General features: G+C 32.4%; 3 protein-coding genes across 12 annotated transcripts; 2 read left to right on the forward strand and 1 right to left on the reverse strand.

Moving 5' to 3' along the window:
• Positions 1-1,162: 1,162 nt before the first annotated feature.
• On the forward strand, positions 1,163-10,433 carry LOC126867649 (retinoid-inducible serine carboxypeptidase-like). Of its 3 annotated transcripts, none has more exons than XM_050622366.1 (14): positions 1,163-1,318; positions 1,601-2,294; positions 2,432-2,634; positions 2,704-3,038; positions 3,191-3,621; positions 3,715-3,870; positions 3,985-6,774; positions 7,623-7,852; positions 8,360-8,590; positions 8,690-8,800; positions 8,901-9,135; positions 9,258-9,407; positions 9,647-9,724; positions 9,952-10,433. In XM_050622366.1, the coding sequence occupies exons 7-14, from the start codon at positions 6,717-6,719 to the stop codon at positions 10,224-10,226; spliced, it is 1,368 nt and encodes a 455-aa protein (XP_050478323.1). In that variant the 5' UTR covers positions 1,163-1,318; positions 1,601-2,294; positions 2,432-2,634; positions 2,704-3,038; positions 3,191-3,621; positions 3,715-3,870; positions 3,985-6,716; the 3' UTR covers positions 10,227-10,433. The 3 variants fall into 3 exon arrangements, with proteins under 3 accessions (XP_050478323.1, XP_050478334.1, XP_050478345.1); XM_050622377.1 differs by having other exon boundaries at positions 1,601-1,710; positions 2,178-2,294; positions 2,704-3,621; XM_050622388.1 differs by having other exon boundaries at positions 1,165-1,318; positions 2,704-3,621; positions 9,952-10,106; positions 10,278-10,433.
• Positions 9,131-18,064, reverse strand: LOC126867652 (GDP-mannose 4,6 dehydratase). 8 transcript variants are annotated; one of them, XR_007690368.1, is made up of 10 exons: positions 17,430-17,878; positions 16,966-17,208; positions 16,694-16,886; positions 16,382-16,614; positions 16,091-16,306; positions 15,944-16,012; positions 15,613-15,801; positions 12,830-13,294; positions 10,543-10,930; positions 9,131-9,305 (listed from the first exon to the last, which is right to left on the reverse strand). XR_007690368.1 is itself a non-coding variant. In XM_050622440.1 (8 exons), exons 2-8 carry the CDS (start codon positions 17,481-17,483, stop codon positions 15,739-15,741), a joined length of 1,071 nt encoding a protein of 356 aa, XP_050478397.1. In that variant the 5' UTR covers positions 17,484-17,614; positions 17,901-18,064; the 3' UTR covers positions 15,135-15,738. The 8 variants fall into 8 exon arrangements, 4 of the variants coding, with proteins under 4 accessions (XP_050478397.1, XP_050478387.1, XP_050478422.1 ...); XR_007690370.1 differs by lacking the exons at positions 9,131-9,305; positions 15,613-15,801 and having other exon boundaries at positions 10,623-10,930; positions 12,830-13,016; positions 13,187-13,294; positions 17,430-17,880; XR_007690371.1 differs by lacking the exons at positions 9,131-9,305; positions 15,613-15,801 and having other exon boundaries at positions 10,623-10,930; positions 12,830-12,986; positions 13,185-13,294; positions 17,430-17,880.
• On the forward strand, positions 13,301-15,772 carry LOC126867706 (forkhead box protein I1-like). Its single transcript, XM_050622522.1, has 2 exons — positions 13,301-14,598; positions 14,845-15,772. Exons 1-2 carry the CDS (start codon positions 14,011-14,013, stop codon positions 15,007-15,009), a joined length of 753 nt encoding a protein of 250 aa, XP_050478479.1. The 5' UTR covers positions 13,301-14,010; the 3' UTR covers positions 15,010-15,772.
• Positions 18,065-18,096: the final 32 nt, after the last annotated feature.

Below are 18,096 nucleotides of genomic sequence, written 5' to 3' on the forward strand. Positions count from 1 at the left end.
AACGAGGCTAATAACACTCTTTCCCGCTAATGATAGTCTTAAACGTAATTGCTATGAAAATCATTATGTCAATGAATTTTTATAGTAACATATTGCAAAGGTAAATGTTTTTGTATTATACTTATTTTATGTTACGTTATCTATTGACATAAATATTTTCGTCACTTTTTAACATGCATAAAACGATACGATTAGAAGAAGACAGCGAAAACTTTTGTTCCTTTGGAGGCGTGTCTGTGGAAATATACGATACCAATCCGTTCCACGCCATTCGTCTGCGAGGATAAACTAACAGATCATTAAAATTCGCCGAAAATACACGACTGATGCTGTTTCGTGTTTTCGAGAATTCGATCGAACTGTTGATATAGCCTCTTTACAAGTTTGTCAAAGTTTACAAATCCTGTTCCTAATATTCCATGTTTAGCACTGGATTTAGGATTAAAAATTAGTTTAAAAGTCATTAAGAAACTCTTGGTTCATTTGGTCTTCTTTACCTATTATGAAATATTTGTATTTGATCAGCTGTTATCTGTATCCTATTAATGAATATTTAAAGTGATTTACATTTCAAAAGCAGTGAATCGCAAATATCTAAATATAAAAATGTAACAATATCTTAATTGGATTTTAATATTCAGAACAACGATAGTGTTTCATCAATGTTGAAAGGTATTTTATTGGAATTGTTAGAAAGTTATGTTTGTAATATGTTATATAATTGTTGCAAATCCTTGAGAATTCAATGGCTGAAAACGCGTTAGAAACTCATGATACTGTTTTGCATGCAACAAATACGATATGTATAAGTAGCACGTACTGTGATTTTAGATTTGTTCGAATACACAAGCGGCCACGTGAGCTGCAAAACGATTACATTAAACTGTTAACATTTTCACTCTGGTTTTCCTCAATTTCGATCTTTATTATTGGTGATTAGAGTAAGTGTCGCGCGCGAGACTTCCAGACCCTTGACTTGAAAATTTTTATTTAAATTTGAATATAAATTTGAATTTAAATTTAAATTTAAAAATTTGAATTTGAATTTAAATTTAAAAATTTGAATTTGAATTTAGACATTTCTATTTAAAATTAATGACTCAAGTTTGAATTTTTCTGTTTAAGGAAGTAGCTGCACTCTTCTGAATATATGTTTACATTACGATAAACTTACGATATTACGAAAAACTTTTATCATGAAGTAGATAAATAAATTCTGCAGGTTTATTTCAAAAACCAAAGAGAAGACAAATGTTTGACATATCTAGTTGCCTACAATGAAAAAGGCGGATTTTCTACCGACCATTATGTCAAATACGTAAGTGAAATACTCTTTAAAGTGTATAATGAAGAATCCATGTACGAACTGCATTCCGAACGTGAGTAAAAGTTCGACCGGGAAGTACGACCGCAAATCTGATGTCTCTCTTAATGTACCACGAACTTTTTCATTTTTTCAATTTTAATACTTCAGTAGTCATAAAGATTTTTTTTTTTAAATAATTAAATAAAGCCTAAAGAATAAGTATATGTAAATATTTAAATTAAGTAATATATTTCTGTAATATTATTACTGAAATAATATTTAATGCAATTTCAGAATCCAAAATGGATGAACCAAAGATGTGTTGAACATGAAAATGGAGAATAATTCAAAGCACTGGATCTCTTATAATCAATAGAATAACTATAATCATCTTCATATACCGTGTGACTATACAATTAATATTCCTTCTGCATATTTCTTCTGCATATACATACAATATCATCAGCTACCCTTGTTCTCACCCTTAATTCGCTTCTGAAAGAATCGACATTTACGCTACGAGACCGTTGTTCAAGAAAACAGAATTCTCGTCAATCGACACTCGTCCCTCATTATCGCCTTTTTTTTCGCTATCTCAATCGTCACATCCTGCCTATTATTTCCATTATCTTTATTACTTGAACTTATCCAAACGGAACGTTTACGGTTTGACTAATCTTTCTAATTGCATACTCAGCGTCGATATGTAATTGATCTTATCATTGATTCCGTATTATCGGACACTCAAAATGGCCAACAAGAAGGTTGTAAAACAGATACTACAAGATGTATAAAAATTAGACTCTTAATTTCCTACATTCTTTTTTACCACTCAGAAGTAAAAATCAAATAAAAATTCTCTTTTTTGTAGAATTGAAAATATACAAACACCTATAAACGATCAAATAAACGCTTCAATGAAAGAAAACTTCCAGCGCCTCTTCAAGATATGGGGGAAATATTTCTCTCTGTGTATCGCTTTTCAAAGGTATGGTAATTATTATTTTAATAGTTTTATGACTTTAACTTGAAAAAACGTAAGCAAGAAAAATTTTTATAAATAAAATTTCGTTAAACACATCATTTTTTTCACTTTCTTCTCATTCCTTTCTTAATTCTCGGTAGAACTTTCACGATATAGTGGGTAATACTAGTGGTTACGCAAGCTGCCGATTTTTTGTTCAACGTCGACATAGAACCCGGACGAAATTGTTTGCTTCTTCCTGAAGAGAATCCGGAAGAGACTTATATAAGGATAATTATTTTCAATTTGGAAGCGAAGCCACAACCATAATTTGTATAATACGTGTACATCCTCTTTATTGGAGGTACTGTTTGTGCATTATTTATCACGTATTATTATTGATTGATAGTTTATTTCTTTTTCTGATTTTTAGATGATAAATTGGGTAAAGATTTAATAAAATTAAATAGTACGAGGTTGATGCTTTAAAAGTAGGAGGAAAGAATGACCATGCTTGTTTTGTACCATTACAAAGAATTTTCAGATAATAGTATGTACATTAAATGAAAATTCATAGAACTTATTTATAAATATTTTCAGTAAGACTATGCGCTGCGTCAGTGCAATTTATCATACCTGTCATCTCATAGCTGTGAGTTGAAGAATAGAGTGGTATTGATGAGGTACAAGCTAATCATTTGCATTCATGAGAGAGCTCCTATTCGACCACAACAATGATTGAGCGCAAAAGTAGTATTTCATAAAAACGTAATATTTTATTTAAACAAATTAAGTCAATCTTTTATTGACTAATAATATACCGATACAATATACTATTTCATTTAAGATACTCAACTCAACAATTTAATATAAAGATATCTTTTCCATACCAGACAATTCTCACAAACATCACTTTTTAGATCTTAGAAGATATTTCTTATGTTTCCAATTAAAAGAAACACGCTAGTGATAAGAAATTTCAAGTTAACGATCAATCAACCCGTATTTAAAAATCTGAAATCAACGAACTCTATGAAATCCAATTCAATTGTGACTATTATGAGATTAATTATTATCTCGTTGACAATTCAATCAAATGCCATCGAAGTGTCAAGAAGTTCGAGTGCTGCGATAAAGAGTATTGCTGATTATTTTCTCTTTAATAGAAGCGATCATAACGAGCAAGATTAACGATAATCGATCGCTTGGCTGTTGCCCTGAACAAATTCGAGTAAATTGATGTTTAAAACGCCGGAGAAATGCTCTCTATCGATCGCGTACGCACTTTGAAAGTGAAAAATAGTTACGAGGGGAAAGTGGCAACGTCATCACTCGAGCATTCGTCGTTGAGGTGCGATTAAGAAAAAAATATTTCTCAATGCTAGCTTCAAGGATAGTCGAACGAAACACAATGAATGGAAATGTACCTTTTTTGTATGTTTAGTTATCCACTGGACTTCTTAATATACTTTAACGACCTTGGAAGACTTATTATCTGTAACCCCTTCATGACGAAGAAATTCAGTAATTATCTATCAAAGAAAACCAAAGAGTCAGAAATAAGGCAAATCTATTTTAGGCATATATCTATATATACTAGGTATATATCTAGAAACATTTATTTATAATTACAACACCGTAAAATTTAAAAAAATCAAGGAAAGCTACCAAAAATATTGGAACAAAGAAAGACTGACGATGCGTAAAATTTCAGAATGAACACCCATCTGATTAAGCTGCTACGATTAACGAAATACGAAAGAAGATTGTATTCCGAAACGGTTCAACGTTCGATTCGTGACTAGAATTTCTATAACGACTAACGACGAAACGATCCGACGTGCCTCACTTCTTCAACTTCGTAACACAGCAAATTGCGTAACACGTACACACGTGTCGTCCGTGTCGTAAAATAGTAACTACATATATGTATACCTTTGCATTCCAACAGAATCCACAAGATGCTAAGTAAATATCTAACAATAAATCAAATAATAAAAAGAAACGAAAAAGAAAAAGCAGAAGAAAATCTCAATTATAATGAATAAGAAAAACAAGTATATTTGCTATATCCTCGACTACAATGTTCCATGTTACATGTGCATCGAGGACACAGAAAATGGTAATGGTATCCGGGAAATTTTGCGAAATTTTGCATAGAACCTGCAATTGTGGATCTCTTTCTACGAATCGACTGGTCAACCGCGATTTCTCTTTTTAAGAGGGATCAAGGATAACCGAAGGCAACAATCATCAATAGGAAATAGTAACCACGTGTGTGTTTAATGTTTTACGGTAGCTATTCCCATCTTATCATTTTGTTTCTTTATTCTTAGAAATAAGGTTCGTTCAACCAAACTGTGTACATTAATCTCTGTTTATTCTACAAACTGTTCACTATCTTACTATGCATATAGGTAGCTATAGATACGTATAGGTACAGATTTATGTCCGCTTGTCCATATTCTCTAAAGTATCTTTTTCCTTTTTATTCACTCTTCAATCCTTTGCAGATATTGAAGATACTTTAATACAGCGTACATATTATACATACACATATTAAAAATTGTAGAGATTATATACACATATACTGAAGAACTAAATATTAGAGGAAAAAAAATTGGTTTCTACGAAAAAAAATTGTATTGATGCTATTTGAACCAGAGATCTTCAGACATTTCTAAATATCATCACTGATCAGAATTCTTCCATTTCCGAGCAGCTCGTATTGTTTTACACTTGAAAGTACTATTCACTAATTAAACATCATTCTCAAATTTTCTAACAACTTCATCGTCTTTCTCCATTCTTCTTCGGATTCTGTATTATCTTTCCTACGTTATGCAAATGAGATCAGTCTCGACAACAAAGGCGAATGAAAACCTGCGACCCGAGCACGGAAAGAATAAGAAAAGAATGTTTTGAAGGAGGGAAAACGGAAATGAAATTTCACCGTTGTGCGGCAGAGATGAATGTGTTAATTGGTTAACAAACTAATGTTTGTGTGGATGACTGTGACTTTTGCTTGTAGCCTTAAGAAATTTCGACTCACGAGAAAGATTGTTGAGATTATTATAGAGTGAAAACATGCATTTCGCAATAATAGAGTTTGAAGAAATTCTTAGGAAAAGTCTTAATAGTGGTATGATAATATAATATATATTGATATGAATAGTAGACTGAATAATAATATAATAATAACATAATGTATTTAATAAAATAATCATATGACTAAATCAATAATAAAGGTAACAAGGCTCATCGTAGATAAACGCGTATAAAAGTGGATCCAAAATGCTAGTTGGGGAAATTTTAAGAATTCCATCGTATTTATGCCGGAAACATTTTCCCAGGAAGAAACAAATTTCATAAATAATAGAATTTCTGATAGGTAATAAATCATCCGATAGCTTAAATCGACAAATGCGTGTTTTTATGAGATTTCGTATCTATGTCCACATTCTGGAGCGTTGACACAGAAATCAGCCGCAATTCCTGTTCCATACATCTCTAACACATAGATACAAGTATTACGAGTTACATCAATGATATCGAAATCAAGAAACTAGCGAGTTCTTCAGGTTTCTTTCTTAAATTCTCCGTAAACTTGACCTTCGACGGGATGGCTTGATTTCACAATAATTATTTATATAGCTATAGTTGATCTACCAATCATAATAATCAATTGTCTCGCCCGTACAAAATAGAAAATCGCTAATTTATCATTTTGATTGATTGAAGATATCGAAAAGAAATAAAAAGTAAATTATTATTCGTTCAACTAATAAAATTGATCGATTCTTTTATGAAGAAATTAATCAGTTAAAATTAAAATGTTTAACATAAAAAAAGTATAAGACGACGTTCCAGAAAATGTCAAGGAAAAATATACAGATGTTAAACAGGAGTTAAAAAATTACTTAAAAAGTCAGAAAACCGTAAAACCTGTTGCACAGAACTGGTACACACGGAATAACTGTTATTTACATTTCGTTCGTGAAAGCGGTACTCGTCCCTATTTTCCTCTTTTTTTTTTATTATCATTATTTTTAAATATTTCTGGAAACCAGCTTGATGTCCCGAATAGCAGTTGGAGAGTCGCGTACAATTCGACAGAATCGACTAACGGGAAACAAAATAACAACATGTAAGGCGAGGTATTTATACGCTTGTGACTTGCTGATGAGCTTAGTGCGATCACCTGAGGAGGATGGTAATCATTTACAAAATCCTTCGAGTGGAAGGAATTAATGGGATATCATTAATAGGAAATCACCCCGTTCGATTGCAGCAGATTGGGTCACCGAAAAATGTGGAAACCTTAAACAGCGGGTTTAATCGGTCCCTGTATATCTAATCAATCGCTCGCTAATGGTAGATAAGACCATCCTGTCGAGATTCGTGGTATAAACGTTCAGTCTTTAATTGTCTGTTATTCAAGCAACAATGATGAAGTTCTTGACACTCCTGCTTGTAACACTGTGCTTCGCTTCCGAAGCCCTTTGTAAGTATAATCTGGATAAGTATAATATAGGTACTATATTTAAGTATTATATGTATACATTATTATATATATTATATATAATAATGTATAACATGTACATATAATAGCAATATATAATAGTACCTATACTGTAAATATGCTTCAAGATATAGTAGGATGTTGTTATGTATTAAGATATGGTGCTAATAAAATATGATATTTAAGTATAAATATGTATATCCTATTTATTAGATTTCTACAACAACACCATTTTCTATTTTAAATTCCTGTTTTATGAAATTATCAATGTCAAACTAGATCTTTCCAGTCTAATTAAAATACTTTATTTCAAATATTTTTTCAAACAACTAAACACTAATGTTCTACGAGATATCATTTACTCGTTTATCCACAAAAAAGAAAAAGTTCTGTCAATAGTTATGCAAAAGTGACCAAATCGTTTACTCTGCAGAAGAATATTCCTGTTTGTACTGTCATATTCTAAAGCTCAGCAAATATACGTAGACATCCAAGTTAAAATCTGCATAGTTTAAGCTACTCGTCTTTACACTTCCTTGCACCATATTCTTCAGTCGTTGTAATTCAGGTCAGATATTCTTCAACAAAGAAGAAAGAAAAATAAATAAATAAGAAAAGAATTAACGTTATATTCCACACGCTATTCTGTAATGTGGCATTTCTTTTTGAAGTAACGCAACTATGATCACTTCTAGTAATTTTAGTAGCGTCAACATATTAACACCATCTATCCTTCGTTTACTTAGACTAGAAATTACGAAATCCTTAAAACTCTTATGCAAATACGCCAAAGATTACGCTTCTAATCAAACAACGCTTTTACTCGACAGCCAAAAAAGGATTTGGTCCTGGAGAACAAGAATGGGGATACGTGAAAGTACGACCGACTTCGCATATGTTCTGGTGGCTTTATTATACCACCGCGAATGTGTCATCCTACTATGAGAAACCGTTGATCATCTGGTTGCAAGGTGGACCCGGGGCATCCTCCACATCCTATGGTAACTTTGAGGAACTTGGACCTCTGGACGTCAACTTGAAGCCGAGGAATTTCACTTGGGTAGGACAGAAAGTCAACAGATGACTTTAACATGAGTTAAAACTTATCGATTTGGTCGATCTTTCTTTCTTGTTTTATCGTGTTCCATCTAAGCAAGCCCCGATATCGGTGTTAACTTGAAATTCGTCAAATGAAATTAAATCATTGGTAAAGTAAATAGATGTCCGGTTTCATAATCTAGTCGTGATTAAAAAGAAATTAATCTTCTTCGGTACAATGCTCTCACGGTTTGAATAATTTTAATGTAACATTAAAACTAGAGATTGATATGTTATATAAGTATATATATACTTTCTTTATAAATCAATATTTCCGACAAACCATAGAATTTTTTATAAAAGTCTATCGAAGATTATTATTAATATTACATTTAGTATTTTCATTACGTACACGGAAAGTTAGTTAAAAAAATGTCGTTAATAAAAATATCTCTGAAATAATTTCTTGAAGCTTTAAGAGTAATTAAGTAGATATAAATATCATAAATAAATATTGAAACATTCACAGGTGAAAGATTACAACGTTCTCTTCATCGACAACCCAGTCGGCACGGGCTTCAGTTATACCACTACGCTAGGAGGATATACGACAACGAATGCAGAGATCGCACACGATCTCTTGGAATGTATAAAAGGTTTCTTGAAACAGCTACCGGAATTCGCTGATGTGCCCACATATATCACCACTGAGTCTTATGGAGGAAAAATGGGTGCAGAATTTGCTCTTTCATGGTACAAGGTAAGGTAATATATTTTAATTAAATTATTTTATTTAATATCCGACTTTTGCATGTATGTTCCTTTTACCATTGCTTCATCTTTCTTTTTAAAATTACAGGCACAACAACAAGAAAAAATTAAGAGTAACTTGAAGGGTGTAGCCCTTGGTGACGCCTGGATCTCCCCCATTGATTCCGTGATGACTTGGGCGCCCTTTTTACTCGCCACAGTACGACAAACCTTCTTTAATGTTATCAGTTATATTTTCAGTTTTTACATCATCTATACACTATCCATTTTTTATATTAATTGGCAAAATATTTTTGTAGGGTATGGTAGACACTGACGGCTATGAGAAGATCAACAAAGCAGCTCTACGAACAAAAGAGGCCGTAGATAGCAAAAGATGGACAAACGCAACCAAGCTGTGGAGCTATACCGAAGGAGTGATTGGTGAAGTTACTAATAATATCGATTTCTATAACATTCTAACGAAAATAGAACCCGATAGCAATCAACTCTCCCTTACGCAAAGGCTTGTGTCAGAACCAACATTTGCTCAAGGTAAAAATATAATTTATTATTTAATATAATTGTCAATGATCCATACATAACGATATATAATAATATTAATATTAATTGATTATACAGGATGATAATTTTTAAGAATTATTTGATCGTTTTAGAATATTCCATCTTCAGCCAGGAATCCTTAAGCAAGCTGATGAACGGCCCTGTAAAAAAAAGCCTTAATCTACCTTCTAATCATAGCACCCAATCCAGTCTGGTGTTCAGCAAATTAAGAGAAGATTTCATGAAGCCTGTTATCCATATAGGTGCTGTCTAATAGATAATAGAAACATTAAGAATATGTAGCGGCACATGAGCTAGAGGACAATTCGAATCATGTTGTTGTTTTGCCTCGGAGTATCAACATCGTTAGGACATACATAATGTAATAATAAATAAACTCCGAGCAAAACAATGTTGCCGCTATGTGCAACTGTCAAACAAACACCATTCTCTACAAATAATAGAGAATCTTAATCAATTAATATCGAATTTGTTTTTCTAGTGGAAAGTTTGTTGAACGAAACTAAACTAAAGGTTGTGGTAATCAGTGGTCATATGGACCTCATCGTTGACACTCCAGGTATCTTCATTTCTAAAATAATCACCTTAACATCTCTTCAATTCCTTGATTTAATAGTAGAATAATGAAAAAAGAAAGAATACTGCAAAATTATGAAAAACATTTCATGTGAAAACTATTTATAAAAAATGTAATATACATTTCTGCGCAATCGTTTTGCATCACTTTCAAAGAACTATAATTTTTGCGATAACTACGTAAAGTATAATATTGACACAACGATGCAGGCACTCTACGCTGGGTTGAAAAGATGCAGTGGAAAGACGCTAATTCCTGGCACAGGTCCGACAGAGCTCCCTTGGTAGTAGAGAACATCATCGAAGGCTATGTAAAGTCTTATGGCAATTTCTCTATGTACTGGGTCAACAGAGCCGGACACATGGTAAATAAGAAATCTAACCATTCAGGTTGTTTCATAACTTGTCATTCGTACCCTCTGTTTATCATTGAAGTTAGTCCCACATGTTATGAAACATCCTTTATAACTGATTATTCTATATAAATATAATTATTTCATATAAAAATGTTATATAAAAATTACTTCATCATGCAGGTACCAAAGGATAATCCAGCAGCAATGGCATGGATATTAAAGGACTTTACAAAATAACAAGCAAATCATTTGAAAAGGCTGATTGCATGAAATGGAACCCAACATTGAATGAATGAAAATTAGGACGAACTAAATAAATTAAGACAGTTACAGAAATTCGTTTTGCACCGTATCATACTTATTAAACTTCAAATTCACGACATTCGCTATGTTAATTACAAACAAACCACTTAACTATTAATGGCCAAAAAGAAAATTCGATTACCAGATTCTTCGATCGCGTTGTCCGTTTTCAAGGTCTGATATAACCGCAGCAAGATAGCGATGCTCGTTATTTCCAAGAAAATTCACCACCACGAGGGACTGTTCGTTTATTTTTTGCGATTTAGCCGGGGCCCTGAGGCGAAATGGTTTACCGGAACGACGTGGTTCTGGCTCGCGCTGTGAATTTTCCCACACTCGTAAAACGTCGCAGAAGCAACAATCCGAAACTGGCTAAGCCGCAGACGCCCGCCGATTTTGTCAATAAGGAACGATTGTTTAGATTCGAGCGGATACTGGGCAGTAAAACGAAACGATCCGCAAACAAGACCGCCTGCGCTTGCGGGGCAGTATCGCCGATAAAGAGGAAAGGCTTCTGCGGTTGCCCGATCCTGTAAATAAAACATAAGAAAAAATCTTTCTTCCCAGCCCAATCACCGAAAAACGCTCATAGGAATTTTTATATCTTTACGTTCTTCTTTAAAATATTATATAAAGAAATTCTTTAAAAGTTTCTTCTAATGGCAGTTGATATTCCTATACTCCTACCTAAATTATATATGGTTTAGAAAAATTTGCTATAACTGGAAAAATAACTACTCAATATTTTGATCTAAAATTTGAATGAGTAGATAATAAGTCTTGACTTTAAATGAAATTAATTAAAAATCTTTTACAGGAATTTTATATATTATAGTAGTATATTTCATATACTACTATGTCAATTTAAAAATAGTAAAAAAAAAAAAAATGAAAAATATTCCGATAAAACTAGAAAATATAAATATAAAAAAGTATAATAGTATTGAATAAAAAATAGAAATGTACTTTCTTTCAGACGAAAATTATTTTTACCATCTGCCGCAGCTTCTGTAAATGTTTTTCTTTACTTATACCATCGGGATGATTTAAGGAACGGAAAACAGGGGCGCAGGATTAACACCACGAAGACAATTCTGGTTGTTTTCGAAGAACATACCGAGGATGCCCGGGATACGAGACCAAGGTACTTTGGAGCTTTGAATACGCTAATCCGCCGGTTCCTTCCGCCGTCAGATCCACGGTGATTTGTTTCTTAATATTTCAAGATGGAACGAAGCTCGAAGGACGGCACCAGAAACGGCGAACAAACAAATAACGACGTTTCTTCCCTCAATCTCTTCATCTTCGGTTACGGCCGTAGCTGTAGCTTGGCCTTTTCAAAAACACGATTGAAAGAAATATTTTTAAGTTACTGGATCGTTAAAAATTACCGGCAGAATGTTATTTCATGTGATGATAGTTTTTTAGATAATCTTCAGGAATCAAGGTTTCATAAAAATTAGAGAAATATTTGAATATAATAAAAGTAGGAGTATTTATAATAGAAGATCTTGATATTGATCTGTTTTAGTAACAACAGCATGCTGACAACTAATGATCGCTAAGAATGAGATAATAAAAGCATTAAGAAGAATGTGGAAACAAACCTAGTAAAAGCAAGTCAAAGATAAGTGAAGAACATATCTTCGTTTAATAGCTGCATTGATAAAAGTTAACCTTTATTGATAACGCTTTGTCTCAATTGTAAAATAGATCTATAAAAGTAGAATAGGAAAACATAGATAGCTTCTGTTTAAAGGATATTTAATTTGACCGATTATAGGTAATATAATTATATAGGATGATTATAAATAATAAAATTTATAATACAATTTTATCTTAAACAAAAATTTGATAAACCTGAAACATGTAGATCTAAATTATTCATGATACAATTTTAACTTTCACATACAACTTTTATAGATCTAGAATTTACTAAGATAAATTCTTAATAAGATAGATTTTAATAAGATTATATGCGTATAATCTGGATTTCATTGATACAAAATTTATACCTAACTCACTTACAAATTTTCCAAATTTATAATAATTAGTAGTTAGCAGTTAGTAGTTCAGACATACGATAGTTCCAATATTAATTATAACGTTACTTTCTAGTCCAGCAGAAAGTGAATCGCGAAACTTCGTTGGAAAAGGGGTGACTTGACGGTTTTCCCCCTAGTCAAAGTCACCGTGGCCCGCTAACGTGGAAGAGAGGGTGGCGAGCACAGAAGAGGAAGACAAGAGCGGTTCCAAGAAGCGGCACGGTTTCGGTATAATTACCGCAACTTTGTTTACATATCGGCTCGTTTACTGCCGGCGTGGGTGTTGGGACAGCATATGTGTAAATAGCAATAAAACATGTACCCACGGGTCTCAGATAGGTAACGCGACGCCTCCCTCGCATTGAAAACGCGCGAACGACGTACCTCCAGGAAGCCACGATGGGCGGAGCTGGTCCATCCTCTGAATCTCCAAGTCAAATTAAACACCCTTCGTTAGAGAATTGGTCTAACCAGCCGCAAATCGTAGTCAGTCATCGACGTATACGAACTCGGACCAGTTCGAGGCGGTTCAGTGTTTCCAATCTTAAAAGCATTATACAACGTTTAACACCTAGAAGAACCAGTCGTGTCATTTTAACAAAGCAAGTTAAGCAATCAGCAAAAGTAATTATTTTTATTAAGAAGTACAATTGAGGATATCAGTGGAAAAATGACACAAGTGTGTCTCTCTTTTAATTAGGTAGATGATATAAGAAAATTTTGTATTATTTCTTTACATATGTAAGTTTAAGTTTATTAATATTGTGGACGGAAGACGTAAATCGACCTCTTTCGTTTACTTTGCGTTGGATGTCTTCAGTTTGGCCAATTTGTTTACCTTCCGATATTCTGCGGAAACCGAAATTACATACATGCGATTATATACCACCCACAATGCGTTACGGAATTAACTTCATTAATTTTTTGAAGATATTGTCATTGTACTGTTATTGTACTACTTTCCTCCCTGAACGGTTCAATTATTCATAAATTTTCTTCTTGGTGTTGAACAATTGAATTATAATTTCTAGTGTTGAATTACGATATTAGATCATAAAACTAATTGTGAATGATTGTAAAGTGCTCTCTAGGTGATTGTTCAATCTGAAAGAATGCATGGTTCGACTGTAGAGGTACTCGAGGATTTTCTTGGATCTTGTTGGTCCTTGAAGACAAAAGAAGTGGACACAGAGAACGAAGTGCTTGCGATTTAGGCTATTTACTTGTGAAATTGTATCTGTATGAATCACAGTCTTGAAACGACTTTTGAAAATTTGGACAATGGCACTGGTAATGACGATGAGAACGAAGATCGACGAGGATAACGCATAAGAACATGAAGAGAGGAAGGAGATAGTGAAATTGTATGAAACTACAAAGATTTCAATTTTATAATAGGCTTCTAAAAAAATCCAATACTCCAAATAATAAAGAATTCAGTTTCAATCCTAAAAATCCAAATAATAATAAAAATTCTAATTTCGGTCCCTTATAACTTGAAGAAATATCGATAACAATATAAGAAAGTGCACGAACATCAAATGTTTTGATCATTCCATCTTCTAATGGAGCCAAACAGCTACCAAAACCACCCCTGCTCCTTGTCGAAGATCTACAACTGCGATCTACGCAGAAGTTACGAATTTTGGAGCACAGAAGAAACATTTCCAACCATGTGTCCTCTACCAAGCTGCTATAACTTAGTCCCGGATGTGTTGACCACGAGGAGCGTGCCTCTTTCGTGGGACCTTCCTCTACTAAGATACAAACCACAGCCACGCTATGAGAAACCACCATACTCATACATCGCTTTAATAGCCATGGCAATCAATTCTTCGCCTAAACAAAGACTCACCCTTTCAGGGATCTACAGATTCATTATGGATAGGTTTCCTTATTACAGAGAAAATCGTCAAGGATGGCAGAACAGTATAAGGCACAATCTGAGTTTAAACGATTGCTTTGTGAAGATACCAAGGGATAAAGTGATTGGAAACGATAATGGGGAAGATCAAGCTGGTAAAGGAAGCTACTGGACTTTAGATCCTTCTGCAAGTGAGATGTTCGAGCATGGTAATTATAGAAGAAGAAGGATGAGGAGGCAACGAGGATTGACGCAGGATAAACAGGAACAGCATCACACGGTGGTCTCGGTATGCAAAATCAAATTGAGTTGTATCTTTAAAAAATTTTATTTTACTATTTCTTTTTTCTTTTTCACTCCTTTTTTCCATTTTTCTTTGTTTCTTCTTTTTTAGTTTTCGAATTTGGTTTCAGAGCTTCTTACAATGCCTTCTTAAAAAGAAACTGGGTCTACTTGATCCAAGTGTTGGAATAATTTTTAGATGATGTGGAAGATGATTATATTTTTTTTGTAAATTTATACCTTGTTATTTTAGGTTTCGCCGGAAATCATATCCAATTTGACACACAAGGAAAAAGATGAACAGAGATGTGAAACAATTGAGAAAAATGCTGAACAAGCTCAAGGACATTGTGTAAAGTCGATGATGTTTACGATCGAGAATATCTTGCGAAAATCCACAAACGAATCTCCTATTTAAATGTGTAGGAACTATGCATTTTTAATATAAAAATAATTAATTGTAAAATAAATAAATAATTGATTTGATATTGTTATTGTATACTTATTCGATATACTGAATTAAGGTTATCGAAAATTCTTGAATACAATATAAAATAAATGCTGTTTATTACAAAAATGTGCTTATTTTTCTAATTATATATCGCATGTTGCGTATAAAGATTAAAAGTATTATTTAACGATTAATCTAAAATATGGTACATTATATACAAAATTATAGTGTGTGTACAAGGAAGACTTGTTGTATACAAGAATTGTGCTATCTTTCAGCAATTAAATGTTTTTTTAAGTTGAATAATTTTTTAACTTCTAGAATGTAGTTTTTAAAGCATAACAGCAAACGAGTAATAACAAATCTATGACGACTCTTTTACAAAATATATGGTATATGGAGATTATACCTAATGAAATTAAATAATATTTAGTATTCACATGTGTATAGTACATATCAATAAACTAAAAAGAGCTATTTTTTTTTGTATCTTAAGTAGTAGAAAGCTCATCTATGTCTGACCCAAGAATATATATTATATTAGAATTTCTTATAATGTAGTAAACCTACTTTAAATATTATTGTCTCATGGAGACATAGAATGTATTTTAAAAATGCATTAACTTCTATCATATCTTTATCTTGATAATTTCAGCTTCTCCCTTATCAACTTCTTATCATCAATAAACAATGATTTCAGGCATTTGAATTTTTTCTCATTAGTTCTAAATCAGAATCCATCATATCCTTTACAAGACCCTAAAATAATACTTCTTAATACTATATTTATATTTATATATTATTATATATTATTATATATAAATATAAATATTTACTATATTTATGGATATATTTATATTTATTATAAATATTAGTATCAAGTTTTTTAATAATTAAATACCTCAAACGTAACAGTAGGTTTCCAGCCAATTTTTTCCTTCGCTTTATTAGCATCACCCAAAAGTACATCCTGTACAAGCAAATATTTATAATTAATCTATAATGTTACAATACTGTGTAGTTACTGTTACATATAATTAATACTTACGACTTCCGTCGGACGGAAATATTTAGGATTTACTTTAACCAATACTTGTCCTGTTTGTGCATCCTGTCCTATTTCGTTTATACCTTCACCTTCCCACTTAATAGTACGACCTACATATAGAAATGCTGCCTCCACAAATTCTCTAACACTATGCGTTTCTCCTGTTGCTATAACATAATCATCCGGAATTGGCTGTTGCAACATCAACCACATTGCCTGTAAAGTATACAGATTTTAAGAAACTTTCTAAATATTTCCAGTATTATAAAGAATAATATATGTTTCTCTTACTTCAACATAATCTTTTGCATGTCCCCAATCTCGTTTAGCATCTAAATTTCCTAGTTCAAGAACATCTTGTAAACCTAACTGTATCTTCGCTATAGATCTAGTTACTTTTCTTGTAACAAAGTTCTCTCCTCTACGAGGACTTTCATGATTAAATAATATACCATTACATGCAAACATATTATATGCTTCTCTATAGTTTACCACAATCCAGAAGCTATATAATTTTGCGCAAGCTGAAATTTTTAACATTCAAATTAATGTTATTTTAAAATATATAAAATTAAACATAAGATAATATTTATATGTAATCACCATACGGTGAACGAGGGTAAAATGGAGTTTTTTCATTTTGTGGTACTTGAGTTACTCTGCCATAAAGTTCAGATGTTGACGCATGGTAAAATTTTACAGATTTTTCAAGGCCACAAGTACGTATTGCATCTAATAATCTAACTGTTCCTACTGCATCTACTTCAGCAGTATATTCACTTACTTCAAAACTTACCTATGAAAACATAATAATACATTGCCAAATAAACTCTTATAAATAATCATAAAATACAGTTTCAAAAATAGATGTGTACCATGACATGACTTTGAGCAGCAAGATTATAAATCTCTGTTGGTTGCACAGAACTAATCACTTTAACTAAACTACTGGAATCTGTCATATCACCATAATGAAGCTTCATTCTGCCTTGGCGGTGGCATTTTGGATCTGCATAAAGATGTTGAATTCGGGCAGTATTAAAAGAACTAGCTCTCCTAATTATACCATGTACATCGTATCCTTTTTCCAATAAGAATTCAGCTAAATAGGAACCATCCTAGAAAGAAAACATAGTAATATAACAAATTGAGATAATATAATTCCCAAACAGAATACAAAAAATTAACACGTATCTATGAAAGATAGTGTTCTATCACAATGAAATTTCAAGATGTTTTACGAAACACGTGTAATAGATACATAAATATTTTCTATGATAAGTTCCAAATACAGTCTTGAGCCAGTATATATCAACAAAGTATGAAATGGCAACCTTACTTGTCCGGTAATACCAGTAATTAATGCGACGCGTCTTCTGCCGTCAGTTGCCATCTCGATGCACTATTAAAAACTTGTCTTATTCTTCTGCAATATCGTTCAATTTTGCCAACCTGTCCGAACGTTATCAATACTGATAAGATAATTTGTTGCGTTCATTCATGTGCAATACATTCCGATGCTAGCTATAAACCTCACATTACAGATATCTACAGCAATACGGTTAATAGAATAGGTACGATAACCAATAGAAACTCAACACTGTTCGCAATTTTGAGTTTATACAAGTGGAGAGAAGAAAAAGAATAATATTTAATTTAGAATTAATAAAATTGTATTATTTGATTTAACAATTACATATCCCTCATTTACTCCAAAATTAAACTATATTTGCAGATGCTATAAATAATAATGAGACTATACTATATGCGAGAAAAATCTATTTTATTAACGAATTTTCAATGTTCCTACCTAATTCTTTTTAATGTCCAACTAAAAACAGTATTTATTTGAATGTTTCATTATTTAATAGAAAATGATAACAGCTACGAATCTTTTGAACAACTCAACACGTATAATGCTAGAATTACGCGCCTAGATATTTGTCAAATATAGTGGGGATAAAAGCGGTCAATTAACAAGCTAATAATGTAATCTAAAAGCATTA

This window comes from Bombus huntii, chromosome 1 (genome assembly GCF_024542735.1).
Source record: "Bombus huntii isolate Logan2020A chromosome 1, iyBomHunt1.1, whole genome shotgun sequence".
Lineage (NCBI taxonomy): Eukaryota > Metazoa > Arthropoda > Insecta > Hymenoptera > Apidae > Bombus > Bombus huntii.

What these genes read in the sequence shown, in the direction of transcription:
- LOC126867652 (XM_050622440.1), bottom strand. Translation starts at nt 17,483, where the DNA reads ATGGCAACTGACGGCAGAAGACGCGTCGCATTAATTACTGGTATTACC. An exon ending in TTACTGGTATTACCGGACAA is followed by an intron (nt 17,209 to 17,429) that starts GTAAGGTTGCCA and finishes TTTTCTTTCTAG; the next exon opens with GATGGTTCCTATTTAGCTGA. An exon ending in CTGCTCAAAGTCATGTCATG is followed by an intron (nt 16,887 to 16,965) that starts GTACACATCTAT and finishes ATGTTTTCATAG; the next exon opens with GTAAGTTTTGAAGTAAGTGA.
- LOC126867706 (XM_050622522.1), top strand. Translation starts at nt 14,011, where the DNA reads ATGGAGCCAAACAGCTACCAAAACCACCCCTGCTCCTTGTCGAAGATC. An exon ending in AGCATCACACGGTGGTCTCG is followed by an intron (nt 14,599 to 14,844) that starts GTATGCAAAATC and finishes TTGTTATTTTAG; the next exon opens with GTTTCGCCGGAAATCATATC.
- LOC126867649 (XM_050622366.1), top strand. Translation starts at nt 6,717, where the DNA reads ATGATGAAGTTCTTGACACTCCTGCTTGTAACACTGTGCTTCGCTTCC. An exon ending in AGCCGAGGAATTTCACTTGG is followed by an intron (nt 7,853 to 8,359) that starts GTAGGACAGAAA and finishes AAACATTCACAG; the next exon opens with GTGAAAGATTACAACGTTCT. An exon ending in GAAGCCTGTTATCCATATAG is followed by an intron (nt 9,408 to 9,646) that starts GTGCTGTCTAAT and finishes TTGTTTTTCTAG; the next exon opens with TGGAAAGTTTGTTGAACGAA.